Below are 16,683 nucleotides of genomic sequence, written 5' to 3'. Positions count from 1 at the left end.
TTAGGAGTGCTCGTACATGAATCGCCACAAGTTGATTTGCAGATGCTGCAGTAATGTTGGCTTTCATTGCTTGAGGGACTGAATTTAAGAGCTGGAAAATTCTGCTGCAATTGTAGAAGCTGTTGGTGAGGCCGCACCTGGAATATTGTGCGCTGTTCTGGTCTCCTTACTGGAAGAAGGAGAAACTGGCTTTGGAGGCAGGGCAGAGAAGGTTCACCGGGTTAATTCTGGAGATGAGGGAGTTACCCTAGGAGGAGAGATTGAGCCACCTGGGACTGTACTCGCTACAATTTAGAAGAATGAAAGGGGATTTTATAGAAACATATAAAATTATGAAAGGGATAATAAGATAGAGGCAGGCAAGTCGTTTCCGCTGGTGGGTGAGCCGAGGACTAGGGGATGTGGCCTCAAGATTGGGGGAATAGATTTCAGACAGAGATGAGGAGGAACTGCTTTTCTCGGAATAGTATCTATAGAATTGTTTGCCCAAGGAAGTAGAGGCAGCTTCATTAAGTATATTCAAGACGCAGTTGGATAGGTTTTTGCATGGTAGGGTAATTAAGGGTTATGGGTATAATGCAGGTAGGAGGAGCTGAGATGATGGGTAGATCAGTCATGATCTTAATGGCAGAAGAGGCTTGACGGGTCAAATGGCCCACTCCTGCTTCTATTAATATAAAACTGTTATTAAACTGGAAAGAATGAAGAAGAAATTTAGAAGGATGTTGCCAGGACTCAAGGGACTGAGTTATAGGGAGAATTTGAATAAGCTAGGACTTTTTTTCTTCAGAGTGTAGGAGACTGAGGGAGGGAATCTTACAGAAATGTGGAACATAATTAGAGACATGGATAGGTGAGTGCACTTTGTCTGTTCCCAAGGTTGGAGACTCAAGCACTAGAGGATATCAGTTTAAGGTTAAAGGGGAAAGAATAAAAGGGATCCTGAGGAGTAACTTTATTACATAGAGGGTAGAATTAGCTGCCAGCAGAAGTGGTTGAGGCTGGGACAATAACAACATTTAAAAAGCGTTTGGATGAATACATGGATAGGAAAGGTTTAGAAGGTTAAGTGCCAACCGCAGGGAAATGGAATTAATGTGGATGGACATTTTGGTTGGCATGAATCAGTTTGGGCCAAAGGGCCTGTCTCTGTGGTGTAGGACTCTAAACCTCAAGCAGGTTGGAGCAGGAAAATTTATTTAAAATGAAAGATATGGTGCAGTCCTCTTTGGATACTCTGAAGGCATACAAGCCTATTCTTGTGTTAAGAAATTAAGGAGTATGAAAGAGCAAGCACCTAGGTTTCTAGGAACATTCATCCCTTATAGTTAGCATAAAACACAAAAGTGCAATCAAGATAGTGAATGGAGCATTGATCTTTATTTTCATAAGACCATAGGCGAAGAAGTTAGGCCATTCAGTCCACCACGTCTGCTCTACCATTCAATCATAGCTGGTGAGTTTCTCATTCCCATTTTTCCTCCTGCTCCCCTTGACAATCTAGAACGTATCAGTATCTTTAATATCACAAAAAGGTTGGTGGAATTATCGATGGTGTGGAGGGCTGTTATAGTTTGCAATGGGACATTGACAGGATGCAAAAAGGGCTGATAAGTGGCAGATGAAATTTAACCTGGAATTGTATGTAGTCATTCACTTTGGAAGGTTGAATTTGCTTGCAGAATACAGGGTTAAAGGCAAGATTCTGGCAGTGTGGATTTTGGGGTTCATGTCCATAGATCCCTCAAAGTTGCCATCCAGGTTAATAGGTTTGTTGGCTTACATTAGCAGGGGGATTGAGTTTAAGAGCCGCAGCTCCAAAAGAGTCCTGATTAGACCATACTTGGAATTTGGTGTTCAGTTCTGGTCGCCTCATTACAAGGGAAATGTGGAAGCTTTAGAGAGGGTGCAGAGGAGATTTACCAGGATGCATCCTGGACTGGAGGGCATGTCTTATGAAGAATGGTTGAGGAAGTTAGGGCTTCTCCCACGGGAGTGAAGAAGGATGAGAGGTAACTTGATTGATGTGTACAAGATGATGAGGGGCATAGATAGAGTGGATAGCCAGAGACTTTTTCCCATGGTGGAAATGTCTATCACGAAGAGGCATAATTTTAAGATGATTGGAGGAAGGTTTAGGGGCGATGCCAGAGGTGGGTTCTATACACAGAGTGGTGGGGTGCGTGAATGCACTGCCAGTGGCAGTAGAGTCAGATACACTAGGGACATTTAAGCGATTCTTGATAGGCAAATGGAAGTTAGTACAATGAAGAGTACATGGCTTGGAGAGGGTGGACGCTAGGAAATTATTTCCATTAGGTGAGGAGACTGGGACCCGTGGACACAGCCTTAGAATTAGAGGGGGTAAATTCAGAACAGAAATGCGGAGACATTTCTTCAGCCAGAGAGTGGTGGGCCTGTGGAATTCATTGCCGCAGAGTGCAGTGGAGGCTAGGATGCTAAATGTCTTCAAGGCAGAAATTGATAAATTCTTGATGTCACAAGGAATTAAGGGCTACTGGGAGAATGCGGGTAAGTGGAGTTGAAATGCCCATCAGCCATGATTGAATGGCGGAGTGGACTCGATGGGCCGAATGGCCTTACTTCCGCTCCTATGTCTTATGGTCTTATGTAGGTAAGTCTGATCTTAGAGTAGGATAAAATGCTAGCACAACATCAAGTGCTGAAGGGCTTATACTGTGCTGTGCTGTACTTTTCTATGTTCTATCTCAGTCTTAAATAAACTCAATGACCTGGCCTCCATAGCTTTGTGGCAGTGAATTCCATAGATTCTCCACTCTAGCTGAAGAAGTTTCTTCTTATCTCCGTTCAAAAAGGTCTTCCCTTTATTGTAAAGTTGTGCCCTCAGGTTCTAGTCTCTCCTACAATGGGAATATCTTTCCAACATCCACACTGAAAGTGGAATACAGTATGAATGGATACATTTGCTAAGATAGTGAGAGATAAATATTTCCTCTTTAGCTAAATTCTAATGATGGTAAGAATGATAAGTTTGCGGATGGCAGTTTGGCTGAATGGTTGACAGTGAGGAGGAAGATAGAAGTTTACAGGAGAAGATAAATGAATTGGTCTGATGGACAGATTAGTGGTATTTAACTTTGATGAATGTGAGGTGATGCACAAGGAACAGAGGGATCTTGAGGTGCTTGTCCACAAATGCCTGAATGTAACAGCAGGTTAATAGGGTAATTAAGAAGGCATATGGACTCTTGGCTTTATCAGCCGTTTTATGGGGCGGCATAATGGCTCAGTGATTAGCACTGCTGCCTCACATCGCCAGGGACCCGGGTTCCATTCCCACCTCAGGCGACTGTCTGTGTGGATTTTGCACATTCTCCCCGTGTCTGCATGGGTTTCCTCCAGGTTCTCGGGTTTCCTCCCACAATCCAAAGATGTGCAGGTTAGGTGAATTGGCCATGGGAAATTTCCCATGGTGTTGGGTGCATTAGTCAGGGGTAAATGAAGGGGAATACATCTGGGTTGTTGTTCTTCGGAGTGTCGGTGTGGATTTGTTGGGCCAAAAGGCAGATGGTTTAGCTGGGATTTGAAGAAAAGGTTTTTCATCCAGAAAGTGATAGGGTTCTGGAATACTCTTATTGAGAGGATGGTGTGGCAGTAATCTCAATCTTTAAAAAGAACTTGGGTGAGCACTTGAAATGTCATAATGTTTGAGGCGATGGGTCTAGTGCTGGAGAGTGGGCCTCATGTGGGCTTAATGTAACTTTGGCAGTATAGACTTGATGGGCTGAAAGGCCTCTTGCTTGCTATATGTCTCTATGATTCTATGAGCCCAAGCAGTGATGGATGGTCATAGAGTCACAGAGTCCTACAGCACGGAGACAGGCCATTTGACCCAAACTGATCCATGCCGACCAAAGTGTCCATCCACGCTAACCCCATTTCCATGCATTTGACCTTTATCCTTCTAAACCTTTCCTATCCATGTATTTGCCCAAATGTCTTTAAAAGTTGTTAATGTACCAGCCTGAACCACTTTCACTGGCAGCTCATTCCATATGTGTACCATGCTCTGTGTAAAAAAAAAGTTGCCTCTCAGGTTCCCTTTTATTCTTTCCCCTCTAATCTTAAACTGATGCCCTCTCATCCTCGATTTCCTGACCCTGGGAAACAGATTGAGTGCATTCACCCTATTCGTGCATCTCATGATCTTATACACCTCTAAGATCCCCTCTCAGTATCCTAAGGTGTAAAGAAAAAAGCCCTAGCTTGTCCAACTTCTCCCTATAACTCAGACTCTTGAGTCCTGGCAACATCTTTATACATTTCTTCTGAACTCGTTCCCGTTTACTAACTTCCTATAGCAAGGTGACCAAAACTGAACACTACTCCAAGCATGGCCTCACCACTGTCCTGTACAACTGCTACATAACTTCCCAACTTCTGTACTCAATGTCCTGACTGACAAAGGCCAGTGTGCCAAAATGCTCCCTCTCTGCCGTGTCTACCTGTGACTCCACTTTCAGCGAACCATGCAGCTGAACTCCAAGGTCCCTATGTTCCACTACACTCCTTAAGGTCTACCATTCACCATGAGACTTGTATCTTGAGTTAACTTTCCAAAGCACGTGACCTCATGGTTATCTATATTCAACTCCATTTGCCATTTCTCAGCTCACTTCCCCAGCTGTTCAAAGTCCTGCTGCATATCTGATAACCTTCCTCACTGTTCACAATACCTCCTATTTTAGTGTCATCTGCAAACTTACTAATCATGCCTTGTATGTTCTCATCCAAATCATTAATATAGATAACAAACAGTAATGGGCGCAGCACCGACCCCTGAGGCACTCTGCTAGTCACAGATCTCCATACTAACAAGTATTGTTCTACTGTTACCCTCTGCTTCCTGCCATGAAGCCAATTGTGTATCCAATTTGCCAGCTTCCCCTGGATTCCTTGCGATCTATCCTTCCTCTAACGGAGCTGTCTTCCATGTGGAACCTTATCAAAGGCTTTACTGAAATCCATACAGACTACATCTACCGCCCTGACCTCATCAGTCTTCCTGGTCACTTCATTAAAAAACTCTTAACAATTTTGAGAGGCATGATCTCCTACTCCCAAAGCTATGCTGACTACTCCTAATCAAACCTTGCCTTTCCAAATGCCTTGAGAGTGTGGTGATGAAAAAGCACATCAGGTCAGGCAGCATCTGTATAGCAGGAGAATCAACGTTTCAGGCATAAGCCCTTCATCAGGAAAACTTTTTCTGATGAATGGCTAATGTCTGAAACATCAACTCTCCCACTCCTCGGATGTCCCCTGACCTACTTTTCCAGCACCACACTCATGACTGTGATCTCCACCATCTGCTGTCTTCACTTTCTTATTCTTTCCAAATCCATGTAAATCTTATCTCAGAATCTTTTTAAGTAACATACCCACCACAGATGTTAGGCTTAGTGAACTATAGTCCCCAGGCTTTTCCTTGCAGCTCTGCTTGAACAATAACACAATATTTGCTCCCCTCCAGTCTTCTTGGACCTCACCTGGGGCAATGATGATTCAAATATATCAGCCAGAGATACTGCAATTTCTTCTTTAGCCTCTTGCAGGGTTCTTGGATATATCGGATCAGGACCAGGAGATCTATCCACCTTCATATATTCTAATATGTCCAACACCATCTCTACTGTGATATGGACTGTCCCCAAGATATCACCACCAACTTTCCCAAGTCTTCATATCTTTCTCCACAGTACACATCGAGGAGAAATATTCATTGAGGACCTCGCCCATCTCCTGTGCTTCTACACATGTCCACTTTAGTCCTTGAGGGGTCCAATTCTGTCTCTAGTTATTCTTTTTCCTTTAATATACTTGAAGAACCTCTTTGAATTCACCCTAATCTTCTTAGTCAAGCCTATCTCATGCCTTCTTTTTGCCCTCCTGATTTCCTTCTTCAGTAAACTCCTGTATCCCCTGTATACTTCCAAGGATTTTCTTTATTCCAGTTGCCTGTACCTGAACCATGACTCCTCTTTTCCTGTCATAGCCTCAATATTTATTGTCATCCAAGGTTCTCTATTCCTGTCAACCTTACCCTTCATCATCACAGGAACTAATAGACCTTGAACTTTAGCTATCGCACTTTTTAAGGCCTCCCACTTGCTGGAGATCCTTTTACCTGCAAACAAACTACTGCAATCAAGCCCTGCAAGTTCCTGCCAAATTCCATCAAATTTGCCCTACCCAATTTAGAACTTGAACCTGTGGACCAGTTTAGTCCCTCTTCATGACTATTTTAAAGTTTATAGAACTGTGGTCACTGGTCCCACTGTCATCTCAAGTGCTCCCCCTCTGTCATCTCAGTCACTTGTCCTACCCTATTTCCCAAGAGTAGGTCGAGTTTTTGCCCTTCCCAAGCAGGACCCTCTGTATACTGCTTAAGAAAGCTTTCCTGACCACACTTAACAAAGTCCACCCCATCTAAGCCTGTAATGCTATGGCAGGCCCAGTCTATATTAGGAAAATTAAAATCCCCTACTCTGACAACCCTATTGCTCCTGCAAGTCTCCCCAATCTCCCTGTATGTTTGTTCCTCTAATGCCTAGTGACTATTTGAGGGTCTATAGTCCATCCCCAATAATGTCACCATCCCCTTCTTATTGCTTAGCTCCACCCCTTAAATTAGAGTCATAGAGATGTACAGCATGGAAACAGACCCTTCGGTCCAACCTGTCCATGCCGACCAGATATCCCAACCCAATCTAGTCCCACCTACCAGCACCCGGTCATTGGATAAATGTATGGAGAAAAATGTAATAGTGTAGGTTAGATGGGCTTCAAATTGGTTCCAGAGGTCAGCACAACATCCAGGGCCTGTTGCGCTGTAATGTTGTATGATCTACATCCTTTTGAAAATATAAGCAAGTGGACAGAGGGAGTGGGTTGCCTTATTAGTAAGAAATGAAATTAAATCAATAGTAAAAAACAAAGTATGGTCAGATGGTGTTGAATCTCTCTGGGTAGAATTGAGGAACTGCAAAGGTAAAAAACAACCATAGGTGGAGTGACGCACAGGCCCACAAACAGTAGTCAGGAGCTGGGGCGCAAGATACACCAGGAGATAGAAAAGATATGTAGGAAAGGCAAAGTTACAGTGATGATGGGGAATTTCAATATGCAGATGGACTGGGAAAATCAGATTAGGAGTGGATTGCAAGAAAAGGAATTTGTGGAATGTCTACAAAATGATTATTTGGAGCAGCTTATGGAGGAGCCCGTGAGGGAACAGGTATTTAGTGTTGTGCAAGGAGGCAGACTCGATAAGGGAGCTTAAGATTAAGGAACCTTTCAGATACTGTGATCATAATATGATTGAATTTACTCTGTAATTTGAGAGGGAGAAGATAGAATAGAGGTAATGATATTTCAGCTGAATAATGGCAACTACAGAGGCATGAGGGTGGAGCTAGATAGAATTGACTGGGAGAGGAACCTAGCAGGAGCTCCTGCATAGCGGCAACGGCAGGCGTTTGTGGGAGTGATTCAGGAGTTACAGCGAAAATTCATCCGGAGGAAAAAGAAGAATGGTTACAGGGAGGTTGAGCCAACCATGGCTGACTAGGGAAGTCAAGGATAGCAGGGAAATCATGTAATATGGCAAAGGGCAATGGGCAACCAGAGGATTGGAAAGCTTATAACGACCAACAGAGGGCAACAAAAAGAGCAGTAAGGAGGGAGAAGATTAAATATGGGGGTAAGCTAGCCAGTAATATAAAGGAAGACTGTAAGAGTTTGTTTCGATATATAACGGGCAAAAGTGGACATTGGACCGCTGGAGAGATAGTAGTGGGGAACAAGGAAATGGCTGAAGAACTGAATAATTACTTTGCATTAATCTTAACAGTGGAAGATATGAGTAATATCCTAAAAATTTGAGAGTCTGGGGTCAGAGCTGAGTATGGTGGCCATCACCAAGGAAAAGGTACTAGAAAAACTGAATGGCCTGAAGGTGGATAAATAACCTGGACTAGATAGACTACACCCCAGAATTCTAAGGGAGATAGCTGAAGAGATGCTGGAGACATTCGTGGTGATCTTTCAGGAATGCTAGAGTCAGAGAGGATCCCAGAGGACTGGAAAGCACTAGCGTGACACCCCTGTTTAAAAAGGGAATAAGGCAAAAGATGGAACATTACCGACCAATTAGCCTAAGCTTGCTCGTAGGTAAGAGTTTGGATTCTGTTGTGAAGGATGAGATTTCTGAATACTTGGAAGTGTATGGTAAAATAGGGCAAAATCAGTATGGTTTCATCAAGGGGAGGTCACGCCTGACAAATCTGCTAGAATATTTTGAGGAAGTAATGAGCAAGTTAGACCAAGGAGAACCAATGGATGTTATCTATCTGGATTTCAAGAAAGCCTTTCAAAGGTGCTACACAGGAGGCTGCTGAGTAAGATAAGGGCCCATGGTGTTAGAGGTAAGGTACTAGCGTGGATAGATTGGTTGCCTGGTAGAAAGCAGTGAGTGAGGATAAAAGGGTTTTTCTCAGGATGGCAGCCAGTGATTCATGGCAGTCGACAAGGATCAGCGTTGAGACCACAACTTTTCACTTTATACATTAATGATCTAGATGAAGGAACTGAGGGCATTCTGGCTAAGTTTGCAGACAATACAAAGATAAGCGGAAAGACAGGTACTGGATTAGTGGTGCTGGAAGAGCACAGCAGTTCAGGCAGCATCCAAGTAGCTTCGAAATCGACATTTCGGGCAAAGCCCTTCGGCTTTTGCCCGAAACGTCGATTTCGAAGCTACTTGGATGCTGCCTGAACTGCTGTGCTCTTCCAGCACCACTAATCCAGAATCTGGTTTCCAGCATCTGCAGTCATTGTTTTTACCTCGAAAGACAGGTAGTATTGAGTAGGTGGGGAGGCTGCAGAAGGATTTAGACAGGTTAGGAGAGTGGGCAAAGAAGTGGCAGATGGAATACGACATGGGAAAGTGTGAGGTCAAGCACTTTGCTAAGAAGAATAGAAGCACAGACTGTTTTTCTTAATGGGAAGAAAATTCAGAAGCCTGAAATGCAAAGAGAACTTCGAAGTTCTCATTCATGATTCCCTCAAGGTAAACTTACAGGTTGAGTCAGTAGTTAGGAAGGCAATTTTAATTGGAGATGAGTTGAATCTAAGAGCAAGGATGTACATTTCGGCTCTATAAGGCTCTAGTCAGATCATATTTGGAGTATTGTGTGTAGTTTTGTGCCCCATATCTCAGGAAAGATGTACTGGCCTGGAGCATGTTCAGAGGAGGTTCATGAGAGTGGTCCCAGCAATGAAAAGCTTAACATATGAGGAACATTTCAGGACTCTGGGACTATACTCGATGGAGTTGAGAAGGATGAGGGGGGGATCTAATTGAAACATACAGAATACTGAATGGTTTGTACGGAGTGGATGGTGGGAAGATGTTTCCATTGATAGGAGAGTTTAGACCTGAGGGCATAGCCTTTAAGGAAAAGGAAGACTTTTTAGAATGGAGATAAGGAGAAACTTCTGCAGTGAAAGAGTGGTGAATCCATGGAATTCACTGCCACAGAAGGCTGTGGAGGCCAGGTCATTGAGTATATTTAAGACAGAGATAGTTAGGTTCTTGATTGCCAAGGGAATCAAGGTTAATGGGCAGAAAGTAGGAGAATGGGGTTGAGAAACTTATCAACCATGATTGAATGATGTAACAGACTTGATAGGCTGAATGGCCTAATTTATGCTCCTATGTCTTCTGATCTGGCCTCACTTGATGATCCTTAAGTTATTTCATCTCTGATTACCTCTGCGATACTCGCCTTAATCGCCTTGGAGGTGTCGTTGACAGTATAGAGGATTGTTGTAGGCTGCAGCTTGACATTGACAGGATGCAAAGATGGGCTGAGAGGTGGCAGATGGAGTTCAACCTGGATAAATGCGAAGTGATGCATTTTGAAAGGTCGAACTTGAAAGTTGAGTACAGGATTAAGGACAGGATTCTTGGCAGTGTGGAGGAACAGAGGGATCTTGGTGTGCAGGTACATAGATCCCCTAAAATGGCCACCCAAGTGGACAGGGTTGTTAAGAAAGCATATGGTGTTTTGGCTTTCATTAACAGGGGGATTGAATTTAAGAGCCGTGAGATCTTGTTGCAGCTCTATAAAACTTTGGTTAGACCGCACTTAGAATACAGTGTCCAGTTCTGGTCGCCCTATTATAGGAAAGATGTGGATGCTTTGGAGAGGGTTCAGAGGAGGCTTACTAGGATGCTGCCTGGAATGGAGGGCTCATCTTACGAGGAGAGGTTGACTGAGCTTGGACTTTTTTCATTGGAAAAAAGAAGGAAGAGAGGGAACCTAATTGAGGTGTACAAGATAATGAGAGGCATAGATAGAGTTGATAGCCAGAAACTTTTTCTCAGGGCAGAAATTGTTAACACGAGAGGTCATAGTTTTAAGCTGTTTGGCGGAAAGTATAGAGGGGATGTCAGAGGTGGGTTCTTTACGCAGAGAGTTGTGGGAGCATGGAATGCGTTGCCAGCAGCAGTTGTGGAAGCAAGGTCATTGGGGATATTTAAGAGACTGCTGGACATGCATATGGTCACAGAAATTTGAGGGTTCGTACATTAGGTTTACCTTACATGAGGATCAATGATTGGCACAACGTCGTGGGATGAAGGGCCTGTTCTGTGCTGTACTGTTCTATGTTCTTAATCAACAATGCAACTCTCCCTCACCTCTTTCCACCACCTTTGATCTGCCTAAAGCACCTGTACCCTGGCATATAAGCTGCCATGTTTCTGCAATGGCTTTAATCTCCTAGCCACACCCCGAGTTAATCTGTCTTGTCAGCCCTCTTGCATTGAAATAGATGCAACTTAATCCAATAGGCATTCCTTGCACACTGACATGTTCCAGCCTAACATGTCTCTTCAACTTACTATTTCTGGTTACTGTATCTTCTTCCAGCCTCTCATTTGCGTCCGTGCTGTTTAGGATCCTACCCCTGCGTCAATTTAGTTGAAATCCTGATTACCTTCAGACTGTCTGTGTGTAATGTACTGTACAGTGTGACTTGCATACTATTGAAAATGCTTGACTAGTGGAGATTATAAATGGTATGATCCACATCAGATATCTGACTGAAATTCAAGAAGGAACTAGAAAACTATTTTTAGGATTCTTTTTCTTGTTTTCAGGGAGATGAAGAGTTTGACCTGACACCTGCTGAAATTCTATACCAGGGTATACTACCCAGTCTGCCTCAATACATGGTGAGCCAGTATCTTTTTACACAGAATTATATAGAAAAATATAAGACAGCAATTGGCCAATCAAGATAACACGACAGTCACCAAAATCTCAGTGGATCATAGAGCTGTTCTCTCATTAGAGAGAAATGACTGGTGGTGAGTTTAACAAGCTTTCTAGCACTCATGTATCACTGGACCCTCCTCCCATTCTTCCTTAATTAACTTGAATTGTATCTAGCTTCCCCTTCAATGCATTTGTACTGTTCAACTCAGTTGTTGTCTTTTATTTATCTGAAAATAAAGACTAGTCCAATTTGCTTTTATATTCTCCTATTGGCCTACTTTACTGCGTATTCCTACATCCCTTCACTCCTTTAACTGGTTTAGATTATTATTTTCCAAGGAATGTATGGCCTCCTTGTTTTACTCTTACTAAAATGTAAAAACTTGCACTGTACTTATTTGAAATTCATTTCCAATTTTTATTTTCATTCTGTAAGTTTTCTGTTGCTGTTTATAATGTACTGCAGTATTTCTTAATATCGACACCACCCTCCCTCTCTTCCCCCCCCCCGCCCGTGATTTTGTATTATTTGCCAGTTTGGAAATTTCAAAACTCAAATTGTTAATATAAATTATGTTGTCCCCACACTGCTCTTTGTGGGTCCCACTTTCTAATCTGCAAATGATCTTAATTATCTGACGACTTTACATTCCTTTGTATCTTGCTGCCAGCTTGCTATCTATTCTGCTGCTGGGCCTGTGATTCTTCAGCCTTTAGCCTTATTGATTTGTAGTTCATATGGTATTTTAGCAAAGTCATTCCTTTGTCTAATTTAGATATAATATACCTCCTGCATTACCCTTTCTATATTTCTGTTACTGTCTCGAAGAATTCAATGAGACCGGTCAAGTGAAGCTTCCACTTTTGAAGTTGATGCTGAATATTGGTAGTGATTATTTTTATTATCTAGTATTTTGTCCTTTAGTACAGATTCCTTACCACTGATTGATAGTTTAGCTCGACTGATCTACTGTTCTCTAGACACGTGCCATCTCCCTAAATGTAATTGATTTTTCTGTTATTTGTCTCATGAAACCTTTTTAAACTCACCATTAACTTTGTATGATAGTAAAACATTGCTTTTTCTTAGTCATACTTTGACTACATGCATATCATTCCTAATCTCATTTTCCAATGTCATGTCCACCTGATGTATCTCCCTGATAAATAAAGAATCAAAATAATTGTTTAATTTTACCATTTTCAATTGTAACCTGTAAATTTTCTCTCTCACCTGTTATTTGGGTCCAATTCAAAACTTAACACCTATAATTACTTGTACAATTGTAGAACATTTTATTGTTTAGTTTTATCCTAAAAATAAATAATTTAATTACTTTATTTGTCTTTACATTTCTTTTTTGTGATGCTATAATTGTCTAAATGCTGACCCAGACAGCGATGTCGACATCCTATAAGTGAATTAAAAAATTTAAAGCAATGAATAAGAACATTTTATTCAGAGAGATTGAAACGTGGGGTGCAACAGATAAAAGAATTTGAGTATTAATATGCTAAATATTCAAATGTTTTTCTGATGTTTTGCAAAGCAAAGATTTAATGGACAGGTGGACCAGTTTGAAACAAAAGAAACTGATAAAGTCAAAAATATGAAAATAAATGCTTACATCTTTCAGTACTTGAAAGGAGTAGACATTTACATGCAATGCTTTAGCAGCACAATGCAGTCACATTGGCCAAATGCTATTTTACCTAACCTGCACCATCAGCACATCTAGTCTGTAAATGATGTTGGTTTTACATTGCTATAGCTCTACCTGCTGAGGAGAAGTTAAATATAGGCTGTAATTCAGCAGTGAAAAGTATGTTTTCTAAGCCCTTGGTTTCCCAATGGCAGATGAGTAAAGCATCTAGCATGGTAGAGTTAAGCAAAAACAGAAACTCAGCAGATCTTGCAGCCTCTCTGGAGAGAAAACAAAGTCAACACTTTGGGTCCAGTGATCCTCCTTCAGAGCAGACCCGCCTCCTCTTCACAGATGCTGCAAGACCTGCAGACTTTGTCTAGCAATTTTATATTTAAGACAAAACTTGTTAGAGGAAGACATTTTAACATTATTTTCTTCCTCAATCTCTGCCATCATTTTTTTCCCCCCACAGATTGCTTTACTGAAGATCCTTCTGGCTGCAGCCCCAACCTCAAAAGCAAAGACTGACTCAATCAATATTCTTGCGGATGTCTTACCAGAAGAAATGCCGTAAGTATTCCTTTCTCTTTGATATTAGGAACTTTAATCTCCCACACATTGGACTAATTCACTTCTTTCAGTAAATTTATTGAACTTAATTTGCATGGAGTGTAAAGATTGGGAACTAAGTGGAAGTAACTTAGTGAAAAATTATTTTCATCTAATTATTCCACTGATTGATACTATTTTGGTAAGATACACTTGTGTTCAGGATATGGGAGATCTCATTATTTTGACAAGCTGGACTTGATCAAAAGCAAGTAGCTGATGACCCTGGAAATCTGGAATATGGAAAGAAATGACTGGGAATAGTTGTGAAGGTGCCATGTTTTAGATCAATGATTTTTTTTTTAAAATCCGAGATGTTAACTCTCTTTCTGTCCATAGTCATTGCCTCCCCTGCAGAGCACTGCAATATTTTCCATTTCGTTGTCCTTGAATCCTGTTCCTGTCAGATAGCTCTGTTATTCTTAGTCCCTTATCTGAGAGGCTTTTCTTGTATCTTCATCTTCTGTCACACATCTTAAGTAATTACCCATTGTGCAGAATCAGGAACGTCTTGCTGGAATTAAACAAGGTTTTGGTGAGATCACACCTGGTCTATTGTCTGAGGAAGGATGCTGTGCTTGTAAGAGAGAGTGATTCCTGGGGTGGTGGCACTGATATTTGAGGAGACTTCAAATCAGTTAAGATTACATTCACTGGAATACAGAAAAATGAGGGGCGATCTATAAAATTTTAATGACTGGACAGAGGTTCAACGCAAGAAGGATGCTTCTGGTTCTCTGAGTCCAGGGTTCACAGTCAAAGGATTTGGAATAAACCATTTAGGACTGAGACGAGGAGAATTTTTTTCAACCAAAAGCCACAGTCCAAAGATATGCATTTTAGGTGAATTTTAGGTGCATTCAACAAGGGTAAGTGTTGAGTAATAGGGAATGGCTTTGGGTGGGATTCTCTTCGGAGGGTTGGTGTGGACTTGTTGGGCCGAAGGGCCTGTTTCCACACTGTAGGGATTCTAAGATATTCTAAGATTTAAAGAGTGATGAGCTTGTGGAATCCACTGTCACAGAAAATAGTCAATGCCAAAGCATTGTATGATTTTAAGAAGGTCCTGGCTATCACATTTGGTGCTGAACAGATCAAAGGGTATGGAGGAAAGCAGGTATAGGCTTTTGAGTTGGTTGATCAATCATAATAATGAATGGCAGAGCAGGCTTGGTGAGCCGAATGGCATGTTGCTGCTCCTGTTTTCTATGTTTCTGTGTTAATATGGTGATGTGCTCTTTATCCCAATAGTACCACCGTGCTACAGAGTATGAAACTGGGAGTTGATGTCAACAGGCACAAAGAGATCATCGTAAAAGCAATTTCTGCTGTCTTGTTATTGTTACTTAAGCATTTCAAACTCAACCACATCTATCAAGTAAGTAATGGTGTCATGTTACCTAAGTAATTTGTTAATAATTGAGTGGTAAGTATTGTTTGGTGTACAATATTTTTTCCAATATTTTGCTTCCATTTCTGTCCCAAAGACATCATATCATTGTTAGGGTCCTCGTCGTTGAACTCTTTCTGAAGTATTCATTCTGGGACATGAGCTTCATTGGTTGACCCAGTACTTACTGTCCATGTCTAGTTTTCCTTGAGAAGATGCGATGAACTTCTTTGTGAACTGCTGCAGTCCATTTGGTGTAGGAATGTCCAGAATACTGTTAGGAAGTTCGAGGCTTTTGACCCAGTAACTGTGAAGGAATGGCCATATATTTCCAAGTCAGGAAACTGAGTGGCTTGGGTGGAAACTTGCAGGTCGTTGTGTTCCCATACATCTGCTGGCCTTGTCCTTGTTATATATTATGAATTGTAATGCTCATGAGTGAGTCTGAGTTGAGAGTATCGGATCAAAGCCCAATTCAGGCATTTTCTCATCCTTGGCTACATATGAATATTTGACAGTAAGCCAGTACTAAGAGTAGAAGAGTAGGGACTGTGCAGATTTTATTTTCGCTTCTAGCCTAGAGGGTTCAAAACTACTTGTAGTCATGATACCACAAGTCAAAAATGTTCTTTACTCAAGGGCTTCTTTTGTGATTTTTCTTTTGCCAGGGGTTCCTTTTAGTTTTTGAGGTTCTTTTTTCATTTTCATTAACTTCATTATTAGATGCTGCAGTCACATGGTAATGTTCCCATCTGAATTTTTGTTGATGTATAGGGTGATTGTTTCAAACAGCAGTAGAACTTAGAATTGTTTAATGGAGTCCTGGAGTTTGTATGATATGGAAATAATCCATTTGGCCTTTGTGGCCATCAAACATCTCTTTATTTTAATTTGATTTTCCAGCATTTGGCCTGTAGCATTGCATACGAGGTATTTAAAGTATTCATCTGAACAATTCTTAAGTGTTTTGAGGGCTCCCATCTCCATCACACATTGAGACAATGAGTTCCAAAAACACACAACCCTCTAGATAGAGTCAAAGAGAAATACAGCATGGAAACAGACCCTTCGGTCCAACCCGTCCATGCCGACCAGATATCCCAATCCAATCCACTCCCACCTGCCAGCACCTGGCCCATATCCCTCCGACCCTTCCTATTCATATACCCATCCAAATGCCTCTTAAATGTTGCAATTGTACCAGCCTCCCCCACTTCCCCTGGCAGCTCATTCCAAAATTCATAAACCTGGCTGCCCTGGTCAACCAATTGTCTCTGCCTGCTCCTGCCCCACTGAACTCGTCTCAGCTTATCTGGATTCTGTCCTGTCCCATTTGGTCCAGGAGCTCCCTACCTACGTTTGGGATACCACCCATGTCATCCTCCACCTCTACAACTTTCAGCTCCCTGGTCCCCAACATCTCATCTTCACCATGGACATCCAGACTCTCCACTCTCAAAGTCCTCCATCTATTCCTCTCCCACAGACCCGACCAGACCCCACGTAAACATGATCCCATACTCCCAATTCCTCTGCCTCCGCCCATATCTTTTCCCAGGATGAGCAATTCCACTCCAGGACATCCGAGATGTCCTTCTTCAAGGCCCGTAATTTTTCCTTCTCCATGATCAATAATGCCCTCAACCGCATTTCCTCCATATACTGCACCTCTGCCCTCAAACAATTCCCTCCCTTCACCCAAACAACAAGA

General features: G+C 42.0%; 1 protein-coding gene across 3 annotated transcripts in view; it reads left to right on the top strand.

Annotated features, from left to right (window-relative positions):
- The window catches only part of LOC140467524 (striatin-interacting protein 1 homolog), a 188,609-nt gene that overhangs the window by 120,122 nt on the left and 51,804 nt on the right, over positions 1-16,683 (top strand). For all 3 annotated transcript variants that reach the window (XM_072563969.1, XM_072563967.1, XM_072563968.1), the window contains 3 exons: positions 11,210-11,284; positions 13,446-13,543; positions 14,834-14,960. In XM_072563969.1, coding sequence (XP_072420070.1) covers positions 11,210-11,284; positions 13,446-13,543; positions 14,834-14,960 — 300 coding nt within the window. The remainder of the gene's footprint in view (positions 1-11,209; positions 11,285-13,445; positions 13,544-14,833; positions 14,961-16,683) is intronic.

Source organism: Chiloscyllium punctatum, chromosome 45 (genome assembly GCF_047496795.1).
Source record: "Chiloscyllium punctatum isolate Juve2018m chromosome 45, sChiPun1.3, whole genome shotgun sequence".
Classification (NCBI taxonomy): Eukaryota; Metazoa; Chordata; class Chondrichthyes; order Orectolobiformes; family Hemiscylliidae; genus Chiloscyllium; species Chiloscyllium punctatum.
Note: the sequence above shows the minus strand (reverse complement) of the source record. Positions and strands in the feature narration are given on the sequence as shown.